The sequence below is a fragment of the Balearica regulorum genome, chromosome 5 (assembly GCF_011004875.1).
Source record: "Balearica regulorum gibbericeps isolate bBalReg1 chromosome 5, bBalReg1.pri, whole genome shotgun sequence".
Taxonomy (NCBI): Eukaryota; Metazoa; Chordata; class Aves; order Gruiformes; family Gruidae; genus Balearica; species Balearica regulorum.
Genome location: NC_046188.1, coordinates 69,191,287 through 69,213,465, shown reverse-complemented (window position 1 = coordinate 69,213,465; position 22,179 = coordinate 69,191,287). Strand labels below are relative to the sequence as shown.

The following is a 22,179-nucleotide window of genomic DNA, read 5'->3' as shown; positions in this document are numbered from 1 at the left end:
ACAGATGCGGTCAGTGTACAAGTTCAGGGCTCGCGTAGGGACGTTCCAAAACCCCTTTCTTCTCCGATGTGCTCTGATCCCCACTCACCATGGCAGGGAATTGCTACCTGGTTAAATAACTGGCTACAGGTGATACCTGCAAAGGGCAAGAGACACGCAAAGCCGTGACACACTGATGCCAACGTCACCTTTCCACTAGCACACACTTAGAGCACTGCACAAATCCTTCCTACGGCACAAAGTTTGATCTCTGCTCAGGAGGAGCTGCCTACCTTTGTCCCACAGCTGGGTCTTGGCTGAGTACCTCTGCCCAACAAATTGCTACAGTCCTCCCAACTCTTTGTTCTGCACCCCCACCCAGGCAGGCCTGGCCAGAGCACACCAGCAAGTCACAGCCCTGGCTCTTCAACTAACGATCCTTTCTTCCCAGGGGTGGTTCAGCCAGGGACGTGCTACTTGCAGAAAGATCAGCAGACACCCCCAAAACTGCCATCCGTGATCGTCCCAGATGAAGCTCAGCCCCAGCAAAGCAAGGAATAAGTCAGGCACATTACATATAAATGTCTGTCAGACAATCTCAGCACTCAGCATTAAGCAAAGATATTTAACTATTGCTTTTTTCCCCCCCATCTTTGTGATCTGTGTTAGGATATGGGCATTTTTTCATCCTGATGAGAGTTTTACTAAGGAAGAACAGACACGCAGTCCAAAGCCTTTCTCTCTGTGCCAGGCAGGGTCAAGATAAAGGCAGTTTATCCATCCTCCAACACCAGCCAGCAATTCTCATCGAAGATAGCCGTCCTTCACCATTTCTTTCTGGCCCTCTTGGGTACCATTCACTTAATGTAGGAAATAGGAAGCACGAATATTAATCCTACAGACAGCTCCAGTATTATCCTGTCTATTCTGATCCTTTCACCTGCAGTCTCCTTCTCCCACAGATGCCAGGGGAAGTACCTCATGCAGCTCCACAGTGGTGCTCTTCAAAACCCTTCCTTGGACACCTCTTTCCATCAGCAAGCGCTGCCTTGATGGAGCACAGCTACCTCTAAAGGCAAAGGAACTGACAGTTGGCTGAAGAGAACCAGAAGACTACTCTCCTGTGGGGTTTTTGTTTTTTTTGAGAGAAGAACGAGTACAAGGTCACATTTGAAAAAAGAACAAGCCGTCCTTTCGCTGAAAGAGCCTCACATATTTACAGAGCGAAACCAACAAACACCACAGTATTTTAGTCACTTCCTGTCCTGTCTGCTGCCATTCCCTCCCTGATCTCCCAAAATCTCCATCCCCCAGTCCCCAGGAAGCCTCCCCCTGATATATGCCACAGCTCTTTCTACTTCAGGAGACCACAGCACCACTCGTTTTTCCTCTCCCTGTGCCTCCTCCCTTTTGTCTGCTAGGTTTCAAGAGCAGATTGCCTGATTTGAAGCCTCCCACAACCCTCCCTTATTCCTTTAGAGGAAAGATGTTAACATGAGGAATACAGTCAAGTTTCACTCCTGTTTCTGAACTCCCCCCTTCCAAACTCCCCTCACTGCAGATACTGTAACTTCTACCTGGCTCCCAGCATATGTATAGAACAGATTGACTAACCAGTGGATCTCTCACCACTGAGCTTCCTCACTGGGTGCTTTCTTGCCACTCATCCCTTTGTAGGTTTACTTTGCTGAAATGTATCCAAATTGGTAATAAACCAACAAGCTCAACTCTCCTCAGTTTATGAATTTAACTTCTCATATACTTTTACGGCAAAAAAACTATAGCTCTTGCCTAGATAAATCCAGACCGTCAACATCCAAACTTGATGGGTGTTTTAATCTTGAGCAAGTACCCGTGGCAAACAGCAGTGTCCAGAATTCAGTCTCCAAACCACTGTGCTGAGATCTGCCAGCAATTAACAGCCACCCCCCAAGGGTCACGTGAGATCCATTATATATGTGGAAAAGGGTCCCGTTTCTCCAGGAAGGCACAAGGCAAAGGCAACCCCTGGCAGGAGGACAAACAAGCACGGAAGCAGCAAGGCCGCCATGGGACAGAGCAGGTGCCAATGCCAGAACTGACTATGCAGGGAAGACACTCCCTTGCACGTATTTCCAGATACAGCGTAAAGAACCAAGGCAGAAAGATTATGACATCCAATCAGCACACTGCTGGGTTACTGCTTATCTTAAGCACAAGAGCTTTTCCTTTCTATATTCCTCTCCTCCAAGCCTGCACCTCCCACCTCAGCTCCTGGCCTAGGCTCCAAGCTCTGGTCCACACAAGCACGTTTCCCTGCCAGCAGAGAGGCAGCAAGGTTTCTATCCTCTGCACCTCCCCACCTTCAATCACTTCAGTTTCTCCTCAGCTCCTCTTCCTCCCAAGCGTGGGAAGCAGTAACTAAACCACACCACTTCGTGTCACCCTTGGGGTACAAAGGGTCCTACAGAGACAGGCCCATGTCACTCTGTTAATATTTGGGCTCTGCAGGGCCGTTTGCTTTGCCAAATAACTGTCAGTGCCCCAGAGACAATCAATAAAGCGGTCCTGGGCTCCTCACTCACCCAGCTAGAAGGAGGTCCTGCAGTAGGATCTGAAGAGAAGGCCATAATCCCCCAAGCAAGAGATCCAGGACAACCTGTCAGTGGCCATATCTGCCTCCAAGCCTAGAGGCCAGCCCAACGCTAGGAGAAGCTAGCGGGTGGCTAATTTTAGCAGCTCTGCATGCCCTATCCACCAATGATGACTATCTGGACAAGATGGCCATACTAAACTAACTCTTCTGCTGCCTGGGACCAAAGAATTAACCCAGCATGCTTAACCCAGGTTGAATGCCCCTCAACATCTCCTGTCGCTCTCAGGATGTGGAAAGCCAAACTGGCATATCCCAGGTTGCACGTTCCTGGACAAAGACAGACTCAGAGCACTACGAGTAAACAGGAATTTACGCAGAACTGGAGCCCTTCCAGGCTTCACAGCTCCAGGAGGGATTCCTATCACGAGCAGGGCTGGCAGTGTTTCAGAATGAGCAGGGAGAACACTTTGGTTTGCACTTTTGGGTTACGAATTTGGATGTACACAAGGAATAATTGGGGAATTGGAGCAAGGCTGAGAGAGGCAGGTGGGGAGACAGCACCAACGGGCCAAGGAGAACTCCAGCAGCTGCCGCTAAACCACACACTGACCAGCCGCAGCAGCAACACCACGAGACAGAGGAACATGCTAGATCGGATCACAGATGGGCGAGTCTGGCAACAGTCCCAATAAGGAAACACTGCTCCTAGGAAAGGATACGGCTTCTTGCTCCAGTCACCTGCAGCGTATTTCACATGCAGCCGCTGTCCCAACTAGCTTTTATGGCACTAACCACCCTCAGCCTGCCCATACCCACCCACCAGCCATAGCACCCTAGTACTTGGACAAACCCTGCCTGGATTCTATGACAGCTCGAAGAAGCTCATGAAGGCCCATCAAATCCTCCAAACCCCTTTAATTACCTCCCACCCCTTCCAAACCAGAAGGAATCCAAGGAAAAAAACCTGCTGTGTAGAGCCCTTCCCCTGCCAGGAAGTCCCCAGCACACGTGCTATGCGGTCAGGTAGATGAGTGTTACCAGCTCTGCGACTCCTTTTGCTTGGTATACAAAGGCAACAGAGCATCCCCCAAATGGAACAAAGCAGACCAAACTTCTCCAAAAAGGCAGGTTTGAAAATTAAATGCACTTAACCCATTTTCTCCACTGGGGAAAGAGTGGACCATTTACCTCCAGGCTGCTTAGCCCACACAGACCGGCGGGCAGAGACCCAGCAGAGCCACAACAAGGGACAGATGGAGCCACGAGACAGAGGCGCAGCTGATCTAGCATTAGTAGGTCAACACTACGTGACTTCACTCCTTCCTGGGACAGGCAGAGCACCTCTTTGTCCACAACATGCTGGGAGTTCAGAGGCCTAGCTCGGATTTTTCAGTGAAGAAGAGCTCAACCTCCCAATTCCCCAGTGTCCCAACCCAGCTCTGCAGAAACCTGTTGCTAGTTCCATCCCATTGCACAAACTGAACAAGGCTGGACCACAGGAGTACTCGGAGAGCAAATGCACAGGAAGTTTTGGGGGTTGTACAGCAATTCCTGCTAAGCTGACGCTGTCCTTTAAAGAGAATAGCAACAGGCTGCCTGAACTGCAGGTTATAGGGCCCAGGATGCTTATGAAGAAGGAAAACAACACAGTGCCATTGGGAAGAACATGGACAGTGTGTGAAACCATCTACTAGGAAGAATATTTCCTCCATACTCTGCACTGTTACACCACCACTGCACCCACTCCCTCCCCTTTGCTCCACAAGAGGCCCAGTACTTGCCCATTCCTTACTCCAAATGGGGCAAAGGGGCTCAGGAGCTCAGTGACACATGGAAATATTTATGCACGGAGAATGAGAGACACTGAGGCAGTCTAACCCTAAAGGAGCAGACACTGCCAGCCCCTTCCTTTCCACTTTCAGCTGCCTCAGCTCGATCCCAAGATCACAGCTCCTGAGAGCCGGGGTACATAGGAAAGCAAGGAGGAAGCAGGGCACTCTTGGACTCAACAGCACAGGCCAGCCTCTTTTTTTTTTTTGTTAAATACAGGCTTTTCTGCTCTTACATCTTCTGATTGTTCCTCCAGCATTTGCTTTGCTGCCTCTCCAAGTTCTGCGGCACCATCTCTCTTCTCTCTCACCCTGCAGACTTTCACCACTGCCTCATGAAAAGTTAGACAAGGTAAGAGGAAACATCAAAATGGACCATCCCCTCCGCATCTCGTCTGTAGCAAAAACGCGCCTCACTGGTTGGGATCTGCTTCTCTAGATAACAGTTCTATCAAGCAACGTCCTGATCCTTCCCCCAGTGCCTTTTATCACGCGACCTCTTCTCTCAAACTCTGTCAGGACTGGCTAAGACATGACAGCATGATTCTGCAGTCAGTTCCCAACCCTGAGGACCAGCGCTAACAAAACCCACAGATGACGATTAGACCCCGGAGCCTCTTCCTTAACATCAAATGGTATGGGGTGTGTCTGTGGAGCAACTTTATTAAAATTCTTGTTAGTGTACAGTGTGATAGCTAAAATACGTAAGATCCAGGAAAAGACAAAAAGCAACCAGTGTTTAATGTAGTGCATGGAGGAAAATTTATCGCTCCACTCACCACCTCACTATCAATATGGCTTGTTCTAGTTGACAGCAGTAAAAATTGCCAGTCCTCCCCACCACCGGCTCGCTCACACACACAAGCACATCACATGCAGCACCATAAACCTCAGCTCTTCTGCAAATCTTCTGCAAATCACCCAGATTCGCACCCTTCCAGGCAGGCACCTGACCTGGATGGAAGAACTACAGAGAGCACGCACCTCCCCGTCAGACTGCTGCTGCACAAGCAGAAATCCACCTGTCTCTTCTTACCACCCTGCAACCCCGGGCAGATCCCAGCCCAAAATCTCCTCCAGTTCAAGTTCCTGGAATTTGCACAGGGATTCACAGTCCCTGGACAGCCAACTCATGCTGTTTACTACCGGTACTGTTTCTACAGCAACAGAGATGCACAAGCATGGACGCGCTGAAACAGAACAGAGAGAAATCCTGTCAAACGGATTCATCTCCTCTCCCCCATCATGGATTCACAGGCTACACTTTGTCACCAGGTTTATCTGAACCATCTCAAGTGCCAGCAAGGAACACCTGCTGACAGATACGCATCTTTCTCTCCTGGTTCTTAGGAGCTGGGAAAAGATGTAAACAGGGAGGATCAGCAAACAGAAAACTTCTAGTTCATCACATCCCTTCTGGTCTCTCCAGATTAAGCTCCAGGCTTTATAAGCAGAGCTCTTCTAGCATCGGTTGTGACCTACAACAGCTCACGCTCATTCTCATTACGCCATCCTGGAGCCTGTGATTTCCCCAACAGATGAGCAAGAACAAGTGAAAACTAGCCAGTGCGGTGCAACCATTAGCATGCAGGCTACCTCTAGCTGGGTGAGGGGGACGCAGCACAGAGTGTTTCCTAATTGCCCAAGATGCAACATAGAGGTGGCAGAACTTTTGCTCCTAGAGCTGCTACTTGGCAGCACTGACAGGACCTGAGAGGTGTGAGTTAGAGAGGGAACATGCCCTCACTACTCCCTGACCCTCAAAAAAAAAAAAAAATCATTAGCATCCTTGCCAAGGGAGATCTGCAGGTACCTGAAGGTTGGCAGCACAGGGAGTTCATACCACTGTGGAAAGGGAAGAACACCAAAGTTCCCTACAGCCCCCAAAAGGCTGACATCCTACCCTAAGCCCTCCAGAAAAAGGAATTGGGCCTGGACCAGCACAAACACTTGTAAAGCAGAGTTCAGTCTGCAGCTCAACTAGCTTGAGACCACCTAAGAAGGGAGATAGCCATGATGCTGGTTTCAGATTTTATTGGCAGGCTTTTTGATGATGCATTTGTACAGGTGCAGTCACAGACAGCTTTTTAGCTTCAGCTGAAATGGTGGCATCCCATTTTCCAAATGGAAGCACGCACCTATCCACTGCTCCCTCCCAGTGGGAGGGCTCTGCACAGGTTTGGTCTGTCTGATCCCCACCCCAAGAACATCAAACTTAACTGAGATCCCAGGTTCTCCAACCCAACTGGAGACAACACTTCCAGCTCCGAGATACATGCTCCCCATCCTTCTTGCCTCCTAGTGCTCTTGACAGCTTAGTATCTGTGATATCTAATTATAGGCCCTGACATCCTACCACGGGGCTTGCTCTTCCACTTGGCTCTTTTGCTTTTCCCAAGGCAACCAAGCAAAATCCTTCTCTACTCTTGTCTCCCTCTCCACCAGGACCAAGAACAGGCAGGACATCCAGTAAGGCAGATCTGCTCAGCTACGACGAGCGTTCTCTGAGCACACAGGTACATGCTTTGGTGCAGCAGCCGCCCCCAACCAGTTCCTGCCACAGGATCACGCTGCGGATGCGCTGTCCTCTGCCACAGCTGCACGACAACGCGCAGTGATTCAGCGTGGTATGCCATGTTCCTCCTCATCTTCCACTTGCCTTGAACGTCTTCAATCCAAATAAAAGCAGGTCAGGCATTGTGTAGGAAAGCCTATGCACCATTAAGTCATCTCCAGCAGCATATCGAGCTTTCCAGAGCTCAGGCTACCCACTCAGAGCTCACCCATCATTTCCTCCTCTGGAATCAGCAACACTCTTCTGTCATCAGCAGCACCAGACATCTCACCCTCAGGACAAGAAATTGCTTCCCCTCATACATTATCAGAAGCTAGTGTTAGTGCACCACCTCGTTTCTCCACCTTCTGAGCATACCACCATTCCACATGTGCCATTTCTCCCCAAAACCCAGCCAGTGACCTGTAGACCCTTGTCTGGGTGGTTTCTGACATAATTAGCCAACAATAAAAAGGTACTGGGGGCATGGGGCTGCTCTCCCAACTTGTTAGCAGCACCTCCAGCTGGGAAAACCCTGTGAAAACCTACTCCTGCTTATTAACAGGAGACACAGATGCAACTTGCAAATATTGTTTGGTAACTCACAAATAACGTCAAGTGCTTCTGCACTGTCTGGCTGCTCGCTCACTGCAGCTTCACTCAAGACACAGCCAGGCTTGGGACAGTAAGAAACCAGCAGAGATATTCACCTCCTGTGTTCCTCTCTGCTGACACTGAACATCACCCAGTTGGTTTCAGGGACATATTCTCCCAGGGACCAGTACGCTCTTGCATCTTTCAGGATCCAAATGCTCGCAGGGATTTCTAAAGCTTTCGAAGGACAGCCTTCAGTTGCTGCTAGCTTCCACCAAAGAGCTGCCCAGATCAAATCTGAACAGTCCCTAAATTATTTAGAGCTCAATTACTACACCTGGGTCATTTGGAATGACTCATTTGTAGTGTCTTCAGTTTGAGGCAGAGGCATGTGGGAGAAATTAATTACCTTACTTGCACTGGTCCTGTCTAGACTAGGAAATAGAGGTGTGTCCAGCAGATGAGCGACATTTGGCCAGACAGGGTTTCACACAGGGCTCTCTAGCAGACAAACTCCTAGCCCTTTCAGGCAACAGGAGGGAACATCACTTGGCAGTTCAAGTCAACATGTCAAGTTTTTGGGGGGGGGGGTGGGGGGGGTGTGTGTGTGTGTGTGTGTGTGATGTACAACCACTCAGATTCTCGTCCCATGCTTCAGTACCTGCAGGGAACTACACTGGTAGGCTCATCCCAGCACACAGGTACAAGTCCCAGGTGAATGGGACCAGCCTTGGGAAAGCCAGTATCCAGCAGGACTGGCTTCTGTCAAACACACCAAGATCTGAGGATGACAAACGCCAGCAACTGCAAGGGATCCTTACCACAAGGGACATCTAATGTGGCATCACAAGGAGGACAAACAAGAAGTCAGGCTGAACCTGATGGAAGGGATTACTCGTTGCATCCCACTGTTGGGATAGTGTGAGCCATTCAAGACAGAGCAAGGGTTGACCAACACAGGAAGGGCAACCAGCTGCGTCCTCTTCTTTGCTATCTTACCAGACATAAGCTGTGTCCTGCCAGCCCACAGCCTGCTCCCTGCTGACCTCCCCCTCTCAGCTCTCAGGCTGTCTATCCCCTTGGCACTGTGAGGATAAAGGGATGAAATTTTGTCACAAGTCTGTCATGTAGACACCAACGTGCATTGGCATTGCTGACCCCATGGGTTGTGTCCTGTATTTGACATCACCCCATCCTGCTGAAAGGGTTCGCTACCACTGATACGAATAACTTGGAAATCACAAGGTTAGAGGTACTGTGACCCTGGACAGCCGTCAGAGCCAGCCTTGCCACCCCTCAGGCACAGGCCGTGCACACCTGAGTGTGCTGGTGCCACTCCACACCACAGTACACACAGCTGCAAGAGAAACCTTTTCCTCCACATTCCCCAAGCTTCATCCCTCAGCTGATGACTCCACATACTGTAAAGCTCATGCGAACTCTCGCCCAGGGGATAGCGTGGACACCAACATGTAAGGACAGGTTTGCTAACTGCTGTTTACAGGAGAGGCCTCAGTTTTTGGCTGGTAAGGACAGGCAGAGGCCTCCTCTCAAATTTCATGTAAGGATCTGACCAGAGGGCAGGGCAGGACAGTGCTAAGGCAGGACACGAACTGCCCCAAGCGATGGGAGAGACAGCATTTCATACTCTGGCTCCCCCCTCATCTCCCATATGCTCATGCACCCAGAGCATTTATCAGCTGATGCGTCTCCTCCTCCACAGGCCCATTTCCCTTCACAATCCCCAGCACCCAAAACCAAGGGTACCACTGCACCCAGCCAGGGATGGTCACCACAATACCTCCAGCAGGAGCTGTGCCCGACCCCAGAGAGCACCCACCACCCCGAGGGAGGGTGAGGCTCCACCACAGGCTCTATCCAGCAGCGGAGCCAGTTTAAGAGGTTCCTACCCCACCCTGTCTGCCATCTCAGACTGCCACCTCTCTACTCTCATCAGGTTTGCTGGTGGGGCAGCTAGCGCACTAACCCAGCACAGACAACAATTTGGATTGGATGCCCCCTCCTGCCCTCTAGGAGCACGATTCACAATTCCCTGAAGCAGCATTCAGCTCAGGGGCATCAGCTCCCGACCCACTAACAGAAGGAGGGAGAGAACCTCTTAAACCAGCTCTGCAACACGGGCGATCCTAACTTGGAGCCACACCCTGAGATATAGACTGCTGACTTGACAGCAGCAGAGAGACCACAACAGGCAGGATTTGTCGTTAGGAGAATGGCAGCCTCCTGCTATGCTCCCCCAAGCCATTCCGAAGCGATCCAACGCTGCTGCCCTTCACTGTGTGTTGTCACCAAAAGCGTACAGCACCACTTCAGTGATGCACTAATCCCAAGTCATAATTCACAGAGTCTTGCTAGTCTCAGTTCACAGCAAAGGCTTGACAAAATTAGCCCCAGAGCAGACAGAAGGCGAGATTTCCTCACACTTCCACAGCACCCATGAATAATCAATGACTCCCCTGCAAAAAGGCAGGCAGACACCAGCCCTGCATCCCACTAAGGGGCCCTTCAGCAGCTCCACAGATTCACACAGATCTGGACAGGTAAAGCAGCTTCGTGTGCAGTGAAGACCGGAGCAAGAGAGAAATCCTCCCTCAGCAGAGCACCACGCATGCACTCAGTGCCGTGACAGCGAGGCACGCACACCTCACCTCCAGCACGCCAAGCACATCTTTAGAAAAGCGTTGGGTCAAACAGCCCCTTTGGCAGCAGTTTCCAGAGACGCACTAGCCAGCTTGCCAAACATCCACCAGGAAATTCCTTCCCTGCTGATGACCCGACACAGATCTAACCTTACCAAAAAAAATTAAGTTACATACATGCAACAGTTTCTCCTCAGACTCTCAGATCACCTCATGGACATCCTGGTGAGCGCTGAAGCGGCACAAAGCAGACAACATGCTCTGCAAGAAAACTGCTGGACAGCCTGGACCAGACAGAGTATCAGAGTACCACAGCATCAAACCAACTGAACTTCTTTTTCTCCAGAGCCATCACGCCAGAGCCGCTCATGTTGCTGCTCCTGCCTTTAAGTAGTCCAGGCTCAGTGCTCCAGGTGCCAGCGTGCCCCTGACCTCCTCGTGGGGAGCTGAGCAGCTTGGTGTGACAGGGGCTGGGGGTGACCACCCAGTGACACTCAGTGGAAGACTTCCAAGCCTCAGAGAAGGACCATGGCACTGTTAGTGCCAGGGCTGGACTGTCACTCAGGCCGCAGGATACAATAGAGCATTTCAGCTCCTTGATTAAGGGCCTGCAAAACACACATCTACAGCTCATCAAGCCAGCACCTCAAACCAATCCCCGAAGTACTGCCTCACTATAGAGCCAAGGAGCAGCACCACATACACGGATTTAGTAGAAAACTACTCTGCAGTGCCTGACAAGTCCCATCCTCCACTACTCACTGTGCAGGCAGGCCCAGGTGAGCCTCTGGGTGAGGACCACGGACATCCCTTAACCTGCTGTCCCCGCTCACGCAGCATCATTCACAGGCTGCCTGCCCCTACCTGCGTCAGCCTCCCAGAGCTCGCCGGGACAAAGCTTCTTCCACATTATTATTTTTTTTTTTTTGTTTCAGATGGGTGCAAGACATCCTCCCAAAGACACCTTGGACATCTCTACACCCAGACCAACTCACCCAGTCTTTTAAAATCTTGGGAGTCATGGATGTAGAGCCTGAACTAGGAAGCAAGAACAGTTAGAGCAGCGCGACCCACCTAATCTAAGCGTCATTACACTACACAGGAATGTGTGAACTGGTAGAGAATTCTTGCAGGAGTGTGGCTACATCCAAAGCAGAGGTAAATTTCTCCTCAAAACCCAGATCTTCCACAAATACTGACAAATCCATTCAGAAAACATACATAGATCAGATTTTTGTTGAACCAGAGGAAGGTAGCAGTATCGCTCACTAAATAAAATAACACAGAACGCTCAAGACTTCCTCTACATCCTGATGGAAACCAGTCAGTCAAAAGATGCTGTTGGTTTAATTACCCTGACACATCAGACAGGAAGCTTCTTTTGCTATCTCAGGCCACTTGTACCATCAAACCATGCTACTTGCCCCTGTAATTAATTCAGTTCCTTCACCACTATAAACTATTCTGGCTAAGGTTGTTTGGCTTGTAGGACTACCATCACATTTGGATTTTCACTCTTTAAAAAATATATTTATTCTTTTGCTATCACACCCACATTGATCCCCAGTCACACACAAGAAACATAGCTTACAGCAGCAGAAACATACTGTACTACCAACTACCTGTTTCCCTGCCTAAAACTTTTAATATAGGCATATTAAAACCAACTCCCAAGACCAAGGCATATGCAGGAGTAGGATATTCAAATAAGTCCTATTCAGCACTTTTGACTTCCTGGATAATTCACCCGTGATCCCTTGTTCTGCAAGGGCCAGAAACACTAGCTAAGAGAACAGCTCCCCACATTTTAAACTATGCATCTCAAAAAAAATATATCTTTTAAAGGTCCTTCAACAAGGGACCATCACTGACACAGCAAGAGAACGTAACAAGCTGGAAGTTCCCAGAAAAAGCGAAGCAGGAGGCATGAAGCAAGCCTCACCTACCACACAGGGGTCACGCCTCCTCCTCTCAGCTGCAGGCCAGCAGAGACAACATGCCCACGAGTCCACAGAAGCCAAGGTGAGCCTCATCCTCTGCTTGCTGCCCATGTGCCTTCCCAAGCCCCTTAAGCATGTGGCTCATCAGTGTGCAGCCATTTATCCAGCTTAGCACATTCTGCTGGAGTCCAGGCCACCCACACTGGGACAGCAACTCTTCCTGACAATTTTTATTTATGAGTTTATAAGCATTTTTAAACTGGTAAGTTCCTGGCCACTAGTCCCCTTCATCCGCCTTGTCTTTGTCTAGCTATTTTGGGTTACTTCAGCTGATCAAAATGCACCTAAGATCGTAGTTTAACCAACTCTGAAGCTGGCACTGCCTCCAAGAGAAGCTACCCTGCCCCCCTGACTGCTGGCTATAGAAATGGGCACTCCCCAGTCAAACCAGCACCATGAGCTGCATACTGCAGTTGTGGGAACAAGTGCATCAAGACGAGAGAGGAGGCGAGACTGCTGCTTTTGGCACCATTGCCAAATTAAAGCATCCACCAAAGCACCTGGGGGGAGAAAACAAGCCATCCTGAAGGGCCCACAGATGTACTACAGTTTGGTTTTGGGGTCTTCTGGTTTTGGGTTTGGTTTTTTTTTTTGGTAAGCATCCTCTCAGAAAAAAAAAAAAAGATTAAAACCCACTTCAAATCAGAGTCACTTCAGTTTCCCGAAGCGGGCCAAGGTGGCCAACTATAAGAGTCTAGATGCCTGTCACCAAATAATTTAGTATGAGAATCCTCTCTGCAAAGAGTAAACATGGAATAGACACCAAGCAGCACACCTTCAGTAAACCAGGTGTTTGGACGAACTACAGCCTACGCAGTATCCTCTTCACTACAGGGCCAGTGCTGGAATAACTGTTTCTACTCTTGCTGGAGGATTTCCGTCCCTAGGCCACCTACAAGGTGCATACTGGCTCCAACTCCCCAGCACCCTTTCTATGGTGAGGCACCCAGCAGCAACAAGAGAGCAACAAGAACTGCTCGCTCTCGAGGGCAAAGCTTAATACTGAGTACCGCACTGCCTCACACCAAATGATTTTAGAATATTAAAGGATAAGGATTCACCTTTACAGGCAGCACCTCGAAGGTGAGAGTACACGTGCTGCTGTGACTCGGAGAGGAACTCTGTCACAGCTTCAGCTATCTCAGAGTTGACACTCGCCCTTCCCAGTGGGTTTACAACTGCCTCAAAACAACTTGAAAGTGACCTGCGGGAGACACAGCAGCTTCCTTCCTTCCCTGGAATCTCCAGGAATATCATCTCAGACTCTCAGAGCAGCTGCTCCCAAACTGCTCACAGTTACGGCCCAACTCCCAGACCAGTGGCTTTGCGCAGTCCCTTGAACAGCAGCGCAAACATCAGACAAGCCAGAGCTCCTGACAGGGCCAAATTACAGTTCCCTCCAAAAGAAAACACCAGGAAGAGACACGTGCACATGTGCACAGGCACAAGTAAATTTGAGCTTGAAGGTGAAGCTGGTTTTCTCAGGTTTCATAGCACACTCAAATCAAGTCCAGGCCAACGTAATGGTAACACACAGTATTTCAGCTTCTCCGCTTGTTACAAACACACAGATAAAACCTGCTGTGCCAGAAACTACACCGACACTCATTTCATATTCCTCTCCAGCAGCTTTGCAAAGCGTCTTACCCGGACTCAGTCTCCAACCCTCCCCTCTTCCAGAGTTCAGTAGCCAAGTGCCCTTTATTAAGGCAAACACTGTGACACAAACAGGACCAAGAAAGCCATCTAACCCACCGCCAGCTGAGCTAACGCTTCTGGGCAGGCTGCAGTGATCCACCACAACACTTTCTTTGGGTTGTTTAAACCTGTTGCCAGTAAAAGCCTTTTCCTTCTTCAGCTGCAACAGAACCAAGAACAGAATTTGATTGTTAAGGGCCAATACTGACCAGTCTTTGGCTGTAACGGATCCTTTCTTCCTCAGGCTCCATCTCCGACTCTTCTGAAGAGAGTGAGAAGGACACTCCAGGGCTGCTGTCTTCCTCCTCTTCCTCCTTTGAAGTCAGAGGGAAAGTGTGAAGCAGGGCACACAGACACAAGACGCCTACATCTCTCATTTGCTTGCTCATTTTGAGGCCGATTCCATACCACTGTGCAGAACTAAGCGAACACAGTGGATGAGCCCACCTCAACTTTTAACACTCCCATTCTAACTTTAGGCATGACCTAGGGTAAATGACTTTACCAGCTGTTCCGTAAGACGACATGAGCTGCAGGTCTCAGACCGGGAAAAGACCTCCGTTCCACGTTACTACCAGCACAAGTAGCAGCTCATTTGGCCCACAGTGGGATACGAAACAGGCAAGCTGCTATCAAACACTCAACAGTAGTTGGGGAGCAGCCTGGTTTCCCCAGAGCACGAGATTACATACTAGAGAACCAACTCCGCCAAACAACACGATTGCCATCCTCTGGATATACTGCACTTGGGAGAAGCTACACAGGTACAGAACATCTCCCACGAACAGGGAAGGCATATGGAATCTCTCCTACGTATGGTGCTGCAGGTAGGGGACTACCTCCTGTCTTGAGAAGACCTACATGCTCAGATCTTGAAATCTGCCACCTTGTGACACCACACAATAACATGGGAAAACCTCCCAAGGCGTCAGATGGCACCTAAACTTTTTTTTTTTCTTTTAAAGGAACAGGAAGAAACCAAAGCCTAGGTACACTGCAGCTCTTAATCCCCATGACTATGCCTATGCCAGACCTTCGGGAAGGAACCTGCTACACCGTGTAGCGTTACAGAACCGCTGCCATAGCGTGGAGAGAACTTGGTTCATCCTGCTCTTCCCCGACCCTCCGAGCACCGGTTTGACAGCAGAGCGTCTCAAGCCCCGCTAGCATCTCCCCCATCCCCGCCGCCTGTACCGCTCAGGACCGCGTTTCCCCGCTCAGCTAAAGCAATTTCGCTAACACTTGTTAAACTCTGTTTATAAACACTCGGACAACCGGAGTGCAACACACCAACCAAGTCAGCCCGCTCGCAACACCCGCTACCACAGCGTGGGGTAAACCCCCAGCCCGGCGCGGCTCGACCAGCCCCCGGTCCCAGCCCACCCCCGCGGTAGATGCCCCGTCCCGGCCCCGCCGCCGCGGCCTCGCCGTCCCGTCCCGTCCCGTCCCCCCCCCCCCCCCTCCCCGCCCCCGCCGCCGGGGCGGGCAGGCGGCAGGCAGGCAGGCAACCCCAGCCCGGCAGAACAAAGCGGCGGCGGGGGAAGCCCTGGGACGGCGCTCAGGACGTCAGTCCCCGGGGAGCTGTCAGCCGGCACCCTCCGGTCCCGGGAGCCGTCCGCCCCGCCGCCCCCTGCCCAACAACTTCCCGGCCCGGCCTCCCGAGGGGCCGCAAGGAAGAAGAGACCCGCCCGCACCCTCCCGGCCGGGGCAGCGGCCCCGCCGCCCGCGGCACGACCCGGCGGGGGCGACGGCCGGCGCCCGCCGCCCGGTCCCTCTCTAAGGGACTCGCGGAAACTTAGGGGTCGGCCGGGGACGGCGGGACGGCGCCGGGCCCCCCCCGCGCCCCCAGCGAGTGGCTCACCAGGTCTCTCCTGCGCCTTTGTCCTCTTCTAGCGCCGAGACGGGGAGAAACAGAAGAGACGGAGGAGGAACCCCCGGGTCAGGCAGCGATCGCGCCCCGGGCCCGGGCCCGGCCCGCCGGTCGCGTCGCCCCGCGCCCCCTCGGCCCCGCCGCCCTCCCCCCTCCCGCCTCCCGTCGGCCCCCGGCGCGGCCGCCGCGGCGAGCGGGCGCTGACAGCCCCGCCGGCCGCCCCGGGCCGCTGCCCGCTCCCGCGGGCCCCGCTCCCCGGCCCGGCGCCGCGTCCGCCCGGCGCCGCGTCCCCCCACCACCACCACCGCCGCCGCCGCCGCTGCGCCTCGCCGCACCCCCCCCCGCCGCCGGGTGCCGAGCCCGCCGGCGGTTCCGCCACCCGCCGCGCCGTGCCCCGCCGTCGCCGCCCCCCCGGCCGGGACGCGGTTCCCCTCCTCACACAGGAGCCGCCGCCGCCATTTTGAACCCGTCAGAGTCTCACATACACACTGACTCGGCCGCCGCACTGCGCCTGCGCCGCCCGCAACCTCCCCTGACCCCCCCGCCACCTCCCCCGCCGCCCGCCGTGCGCATGCGCTGTGCACCCCCTTCCCCCCCTTCCCCCCCCCCCCCCCCCAGCCCGTCCCGTTTCGGCGCCGGGGCACCGCGCGGGCGCGCGCACGCAGCTCAGCGGCCCCGCCCCGCGGGAGCGGGAGCGAGCGCGCACGCGCGGCCCGGGCACTGGCTCCGCCTCCCCCCGCGTGGCTCCGCCCCTTTTGGTCCCTCCCCGCGCGCTCCCGGTGGCCGGAGGGGGGGGGGAAGCGCCGTGGGCAGCTGCCCGGTTCCCTGCCTGCACCCCCACCGGCCTGGGCACCGGCAGCCGCCCCTGGGCACGTCTGGGCTTCACACCCACGTGCACACCCGTACACACGTGCAGCCACGCGTATGGCGATCTATAGGCACAGACACGGGGACCCGTGCGCGAGAGCGCGCGTATAGATATGTCTATAACCATACCTGCAGCTATACGGACACATACGCGCGCACGGACCTGCATAGATAAACACGCGTGTGCACACGCAGACACGTAAACACGGAGGTACATGTGCACAACTCGTACACAGGCACGCGCCGTATACACGCAGCACACCTATATACACGCAGCACACCTATATACACACAGCACACACCTCTGTACACACAGCACACACCTCTATACACGCAGCACACACCTCTATACACACAGCATGTACCTATATACGCGCAGCACACACCTCTATATGTGCAGCACACACCTCTATATGTGCAGCACACACCTATATACGCGCAGCACACACCTCTATATGTGCAGCACACACCTCTATATGTGCAGCACACACCTCTATATGTGCAGCACACACCTCTATACATGCAGCACACACCTCTATATGTGCAGCACACACCTATATATGTGCAGCACACACCTCTATACGTGCAGCACGCACCCATATACATTCAGCATGCACCATATACACACAGCACACACCTATATACATGCAGCACGCACCATATACGTGCAGCACGCACCTATATACGTGCAGCACACACCTATATACACGCAGCACACACCTCTATACGTGCAGCACACACCTCTATACGCGCAGCACACACCTCTATACGCGCAGCACACACCTATATACGTGCAGCACACACCTCTATACGTGCAGCACACACCTATATACACACAGCACACACCTCTATATGTGCAGCACACACCTCTATACACACAGCACACACCTCTATACGTGCAGCACACACCTCTATACGCGCAGCACACACCTCTATACACGCAGCACACACCTCTATACGTGCAGCACACACCTCTATACGCGCAGAGGCGCAGCGCAGGCAGGGAGCAGGAGGGGCTGGCTCCCCGAGGCTGCCCGGCCGCAGAGGGTCCATGGCAGCACCCCGTGCCCCCCGCGCCGTGCCGGGGCTGCCCCTGCCCGCAGGGACCGTGCCGCGCTGAGGAGCGTTGAGCTTTAATGGCAGAACTGCACCAAAGTCACCCCATGTCACCCCTCCCTCGCCGGCCTGTCAGCGGGAAGGGGGACAACTCCCCCCCCCCCAAAAAATATCAGTTCCGTGCCCCCGTACCCCCTCTGCCCGCGGGGCTGGGTGCAGGCAGACTGGCAGAGGATGCTCGGACGCGGGGTTCCCTGGTGGGACGGTTTCTTTGGGGGGGGGGGGGATGCTTTCCTGCTGGCACCCCACGGCAACCGCAGCGCCATCCCCGCAGGGCCGGCTTGCGGCATGGGGGGGGACGCACAGGCGCGTGGCAGCGGTGGCAGCAGAGGTCTGGTGGTGGCCGAGGAGGTCTGGCAGCGGGCGGGAGCGGAGGCGTTGTGCCGAGCCCGGGGGACAGCGGCAGGTTCCAGGGGTGATGTCGGGGTGGGGGGCTCAGAAGAGCACGCAGCCCCTCTTGCGTCGCCTCCAGCGCCGGCGCCGGTGGGTGGCACTGAAGGCGGCACTGCAGGCCGCCGTGAAGATGTCCCCGACTTTCTCCTGGTACCTGGCCGAGCACTCCAAGTAGGACACGGCGTGGATCTGCCGGGCCATGGCCTCTCCCTGCGGGGAGCCATGGGGTCAGGACCCCCCCCGTGGGCCCCGACTCCCCCACTGCCCCATGCTGGGGGGGCATCCCCGGCCCATCGCGGGGGGCGGGGGGGGGGGGGGTGGCACTTGCCTGCCGGTAGGAGATGGGCTCCAGGCGTCCCTCCTGCAGCTTGTGCAGCACCTCCTGGTCCTGCCGCAGGTCGGTCTTGCAGCCCACCAGCAGCACCGGGATGCCCTTGCAGAAGTGGTTCACCTCCGGGTACCACTGCGGGGGGGGACACATGTCACCCGGGGGACGGGGACACGGGACGGGCAGCACAAGAGGACACGCAGGGCAGGGGCAGCTCCCCCCCCCCCCAACGCGTTACCTTCGTTAGGATGTTGTCGTAGCTGTTGGGGCTGGTGACGTCAAAGCAGATGAGGACAACGTTGGTGTTGGAGTAGGACAGCGGGCGAAGCCTGTCATAGTCTTCCTGTCCTGCCGGGTGGGGAGACAGACCATTACGCACCAGTTCCCTACTGGGCTGGGTCCCCCCCAGCCTGGGACCATGCCTGTCCCTCCAGCCTGGGGACACCGTGGGGCTCTGGGGACAGAAGCGCAGCGCTGCTGAGCGTGACATCCTCGGGACCGGCGGCCGGCTGGCTGCAGGTTAACCCCCCCCGTCTCCCACGGTCAGTGCACGGGGACACCCCTGCAAGGCACGGACCCACGGGGTGTGGGAGACCCCGAAACCCACGGGCTGGGGGAGTGGGGTACGACAGCCCGCCCTGTCCCCTCGTGTCCCACCTGCAGTGTCCCAGAGGTGGATCTTCACCGGTTTGCTGCCGACCTGGAGGGAGGCCGTGTACTTCTCGAACACCGTGGGGGTGTACGTCTGGCAGGGGATGGGGAAGGGGGGTGAGACACGTCACACCGTTGGGGGGGGGGGGAGCAGCGGCGGAGGGGACCCCCGTGGGGGTGTGCGCGCAGGACAGGGCACGGGGAGGTACGTGGGGTTGAGAGAGGGAAACGGAGGCAGGAGATGGTGGTGCCTCCGCGGGGCGGGTGGGGTGGGGACGCTCTTTGTCCCCCCAGCCCAGGGCAGCACCCAGCCTCAGGCAGGCGGGATGCCCCGGTGGGACGGGGGGTGGGGGGTGGGAGAGAGGTTCTGGGGTGTCTGTGGGCTGCCCCCCCTCCCCACACCCCCAGGTCCCATACGTGCCCTCGCTGTGGGACAGACGCCGCTCTCCATCCCGTGCCCCCCCGCAGGCAAGGCAGAGGTGACCATCTGCCCACCGAGGGGGGGCCGTCCCGGACCCCCATCAGCCCCCGGCTGGGCCACCCCCTGCCCCAGCCCCACCAGCCCCACGTCCTGCCGCAAACCACCCCGCGTCCGCCGCCGTGCCCGGCCCGTCCTGCGTCCACCGCCCTTCGCCCCCGGGAGCCCCCCCCCCCAGCTCTGCACTGGGAGGGCAGGGGGGCAGCTCGGGGAGGGTGACCCCACTCGCGACAGGGTCCCGCCGGGTCCGGGGTCCCAGGGGACAGGGAGGCCACTACCTTGAGGAAGTCCCCCCTGGCGAAGGCCATCAGCAGAGACGTCTTCCCGCAGCCGCCATCCCCGACGATGACGGCCTTGACCTCGTCCTCGGGGGGTCCCGGGCTCTGTCCCCCGCATTCCTGCTGCATGGGGGCGGCCGGCGGGGCCACGGAGCCTGCCCGGCCTCGGCGGGGACGGGGACAGGGTGACAGGAGGCACCTGCCCGGCCCAGGGTGCGGCCCCCACCCGCCCGCCGGACCCGCCCGCGGCGCCGGTCAGGGCTGGGACCGTGCCGGTGGCGGCGGCCAGGGCAGCGCGGGCAGGCGGGCAGGGTGCCCACGGGTGTTCTTTCACGCGCACGGTGCCTTGCACACGCGCGGGGTTGCTCCCTGCGCGCTCCCGGGACCCTTCTGCGGGTGGGTTCGGATGCACGCGTGGCACGCGCTGCTCGCCTCTGCCTCCCGCACGCGTGTGCAACGCTCCCTCTCACGCCTGCTCGCACGCGTGCACAGCTGCCTGTTGCCCACACAGACGCACGTGTGACTCCATCCCACATGTGCGGCTCCTTTGCATGCACACCCGGCTCCTTGCACGCATCCACGCAGGTTCTCTTGCACACATCTACATGCACACATGCACACACGCATGCTTGCACAGCTCCCCCTCGCGCTCTCACAGCCCCCTCCTACACACACCCACACGCTCCCATCCTCGTGCGTACAAACACGCGCGTGTGCCCCCTGACCGTTGAGTGCCTGCTGTAGGTGGGGGCCCTCCCCGACGCTCCGGCCCCACCGGAGTCCAGGTTTTATTGCCCCAAGCATCCACGGAAGGCAAAGTCCAGGGCGGAGGGAGGCACGGGGAAGTGGGGGTGACTCACAGCTCCGTCCCCCCCCCCCCCCCCCCCCGCCCCGCCAGTGCCACATCCCCTTCCGTCACACCAGGTGATGTGCTGTGCTGTGCCCAGCCCTGCCCGGCCGTGCCGAGCCATGCCCTGCCGGGAAGCCCTATCCCTGGCACCCGGCTCAGTGGGACCTGGCTGGCACGGCCAGCCCCCACCCCACGATCTTTTCCCGGTGACCCCGGCACGCTGGCGGGGACGGGTAGCAACGCCCCGCTTTGCTCGGGGACTTGCCGGCCCGACGCTGTTCCCAGGGGCCCAGACGGTGCCGTGCATGGACCCCACATTGACCTTGCCCACCTCCCCTGGGACGGGGACCTCCCTGGCCTGGCTCTGGGAGCTGGGAGCTCAGAGGACGCTCAGACATGAGGGATTTGGGACATGGGGTGTTTCTGGGTGATGGCTGGGCTCAGGGAACCCCACATGTGGGTGCACCGGCCACCCAGGTGAGCCAGGCGGGGGTGTCAGCAGTCCTAGTGGCAATTAGCCGGCTTAACGAGCCGAAGAAGCAGCTTTCTGCCCTTGCTGGAGGAGCAGAGGGCACCCGGTGTCGGGGGGTGCTTTGCCCACCATCCGGCCGTGTCCCCCCTACCAGCGCGGGGGGGGAGGTCCGGTGGCTGGAGGGGACACGGAGGGCAGCCGGTGCCACTCTGGAGAGGAAGGAGACACCATGGCCCTACATCCCAGCTTGGAGGTCCCCAAGACCCCCTCCCCTCTGGTCGGTGCCCTCCTCTGCCATCCCACGGCCCCAGCAGGGGTGAACGGGTGCTTCTGGTATAGGGGCGCGGGGAGGGACGGGGAGGATCACGCGTGCCGTCCCCTGCCGTTCCCCCCCCAGCCCCATGGCTGGCGCATCCCCTTCTCTCCTGCCACCAGCCCCCCCGGCTCCCTCGGTGGGCACCAGCCCGGCCGGGACGGCACTGCAGCCCCTGGACCAGCCGGAGCGAGACTGAACCAATGGCTCAAACACCAAATTCCCACCCAGGCCTGATGCACGACAAAGATGGAGGGGAGACGGCGGCGATTCACACGCCGGGAGGCTGGAAGGCAAATGTACGCAGTAATGAACAGTCTCAGAAGGATGCCAACATCAGGGCAGGGTGGGAGGAGGAGACTGGAGCACAATAAAACAATTAGGAAGGTGGTAATTACCAGTCTAATGAGATATCAGGTTGAATCCTAAAAGCATCGAGATTCTTTCACAGCAAGATGTAGCTGCTGCAGTAGTCATCCTCTGGGGTATTCTCTCGGGCAAAACATTTCCTTTCCCGCAAGACCAACAGAAATTTGACAGGAGAAGAGGCTCCGTGATGCAGCCTGTGTCTCTGAAACTGCCCAGTGCTCTCTTACCACCTGACCCATGATCTTGCAGAAACGCCCCAAAGAGCAGCTTTATTTGGAGGCGAGACGGGCTGCTTGGGTCTTCTG

General features: G+C 55.9%; 2 protein-coding genes across 2 annotated transcripts in view; both read right to left on the bottom strand.

Annotated features, from left to right (window-relative positions):
* Nucleotides 1-16,291, bottom strand: part of KDM2A (lysine demethylase 2A) — a 50,579-nt gene extending 34,288 nt beyond the window's left edge. The window contains exons 1-3 of the mRNA XM_075755449.1: nt 16,199-16,291; nt 15,751-15,778; nt 14,099-14,203 (exon numbers count right to left, since the gene is read on the bottom strand). Coding sequence (XP_075611564.1) covers nt 14,099-14,203; nt 15,751-15,778; nt 16,199-16,218 — 153 coding nt within the window. The 5' untranslated portion in view covers nt 16,219-16,291. The remainder of the gene's footprint in view (nt 1-14,098; nt 14,204-15,750; nt 15,779-16,198) is intronic.
* Nucleotides 16,292-18,177: 1,886 nt separating this feature from the next.
* Nucleotides 18,178-20,078, bottom strand: RHOD (ras homolog family member D). Its single transcript, XM_075753110.1, has 5 exons — nt 19,871-20,078; nt 19,121-19,208; nt 18,702-18,811; nt 18,460-18,598; nt 18,178-18,341 (listed from the first exon to the last, which is right to left on the bottom strand). Exons 1-5 carry the CDS (start codon nt 19,997-19,999, stop codon nt 18,178-18,180), a joined length of 630 nt encoding a protein of 209 aa, XP_075609225.1. The 5' UTR covers nt 20,000-20,078.
* Nucleotides 20,079-22,179: the final 2,101 nt, after the last annotated feature.

Bases quoted from the DNA above. Each gene is read 5' to 3' on its own strand.
- RHOD (XM_075753110.1), bottom strand. From the start codon at position 19,999: ATGCAGCAGGAATGCGGGGGACAGAGCCCGGGACCCCCCGAGGACGAG. The intron at 19,209-19,870 runs GTAGTGGCCTCC...ATCCCCTGCCAG, and splicing joins CCAGGGGGGACTTCCTCAAG to ACGTACACCCCCACGGTGTT. The intron at 18,342-18,459 runs GTGCCACCCCCC...CCCCGCAGGGAG, and splicing joins CATCTCCTACCGGCAGGCAA to AGGCCATGGCCCGGCAGATC.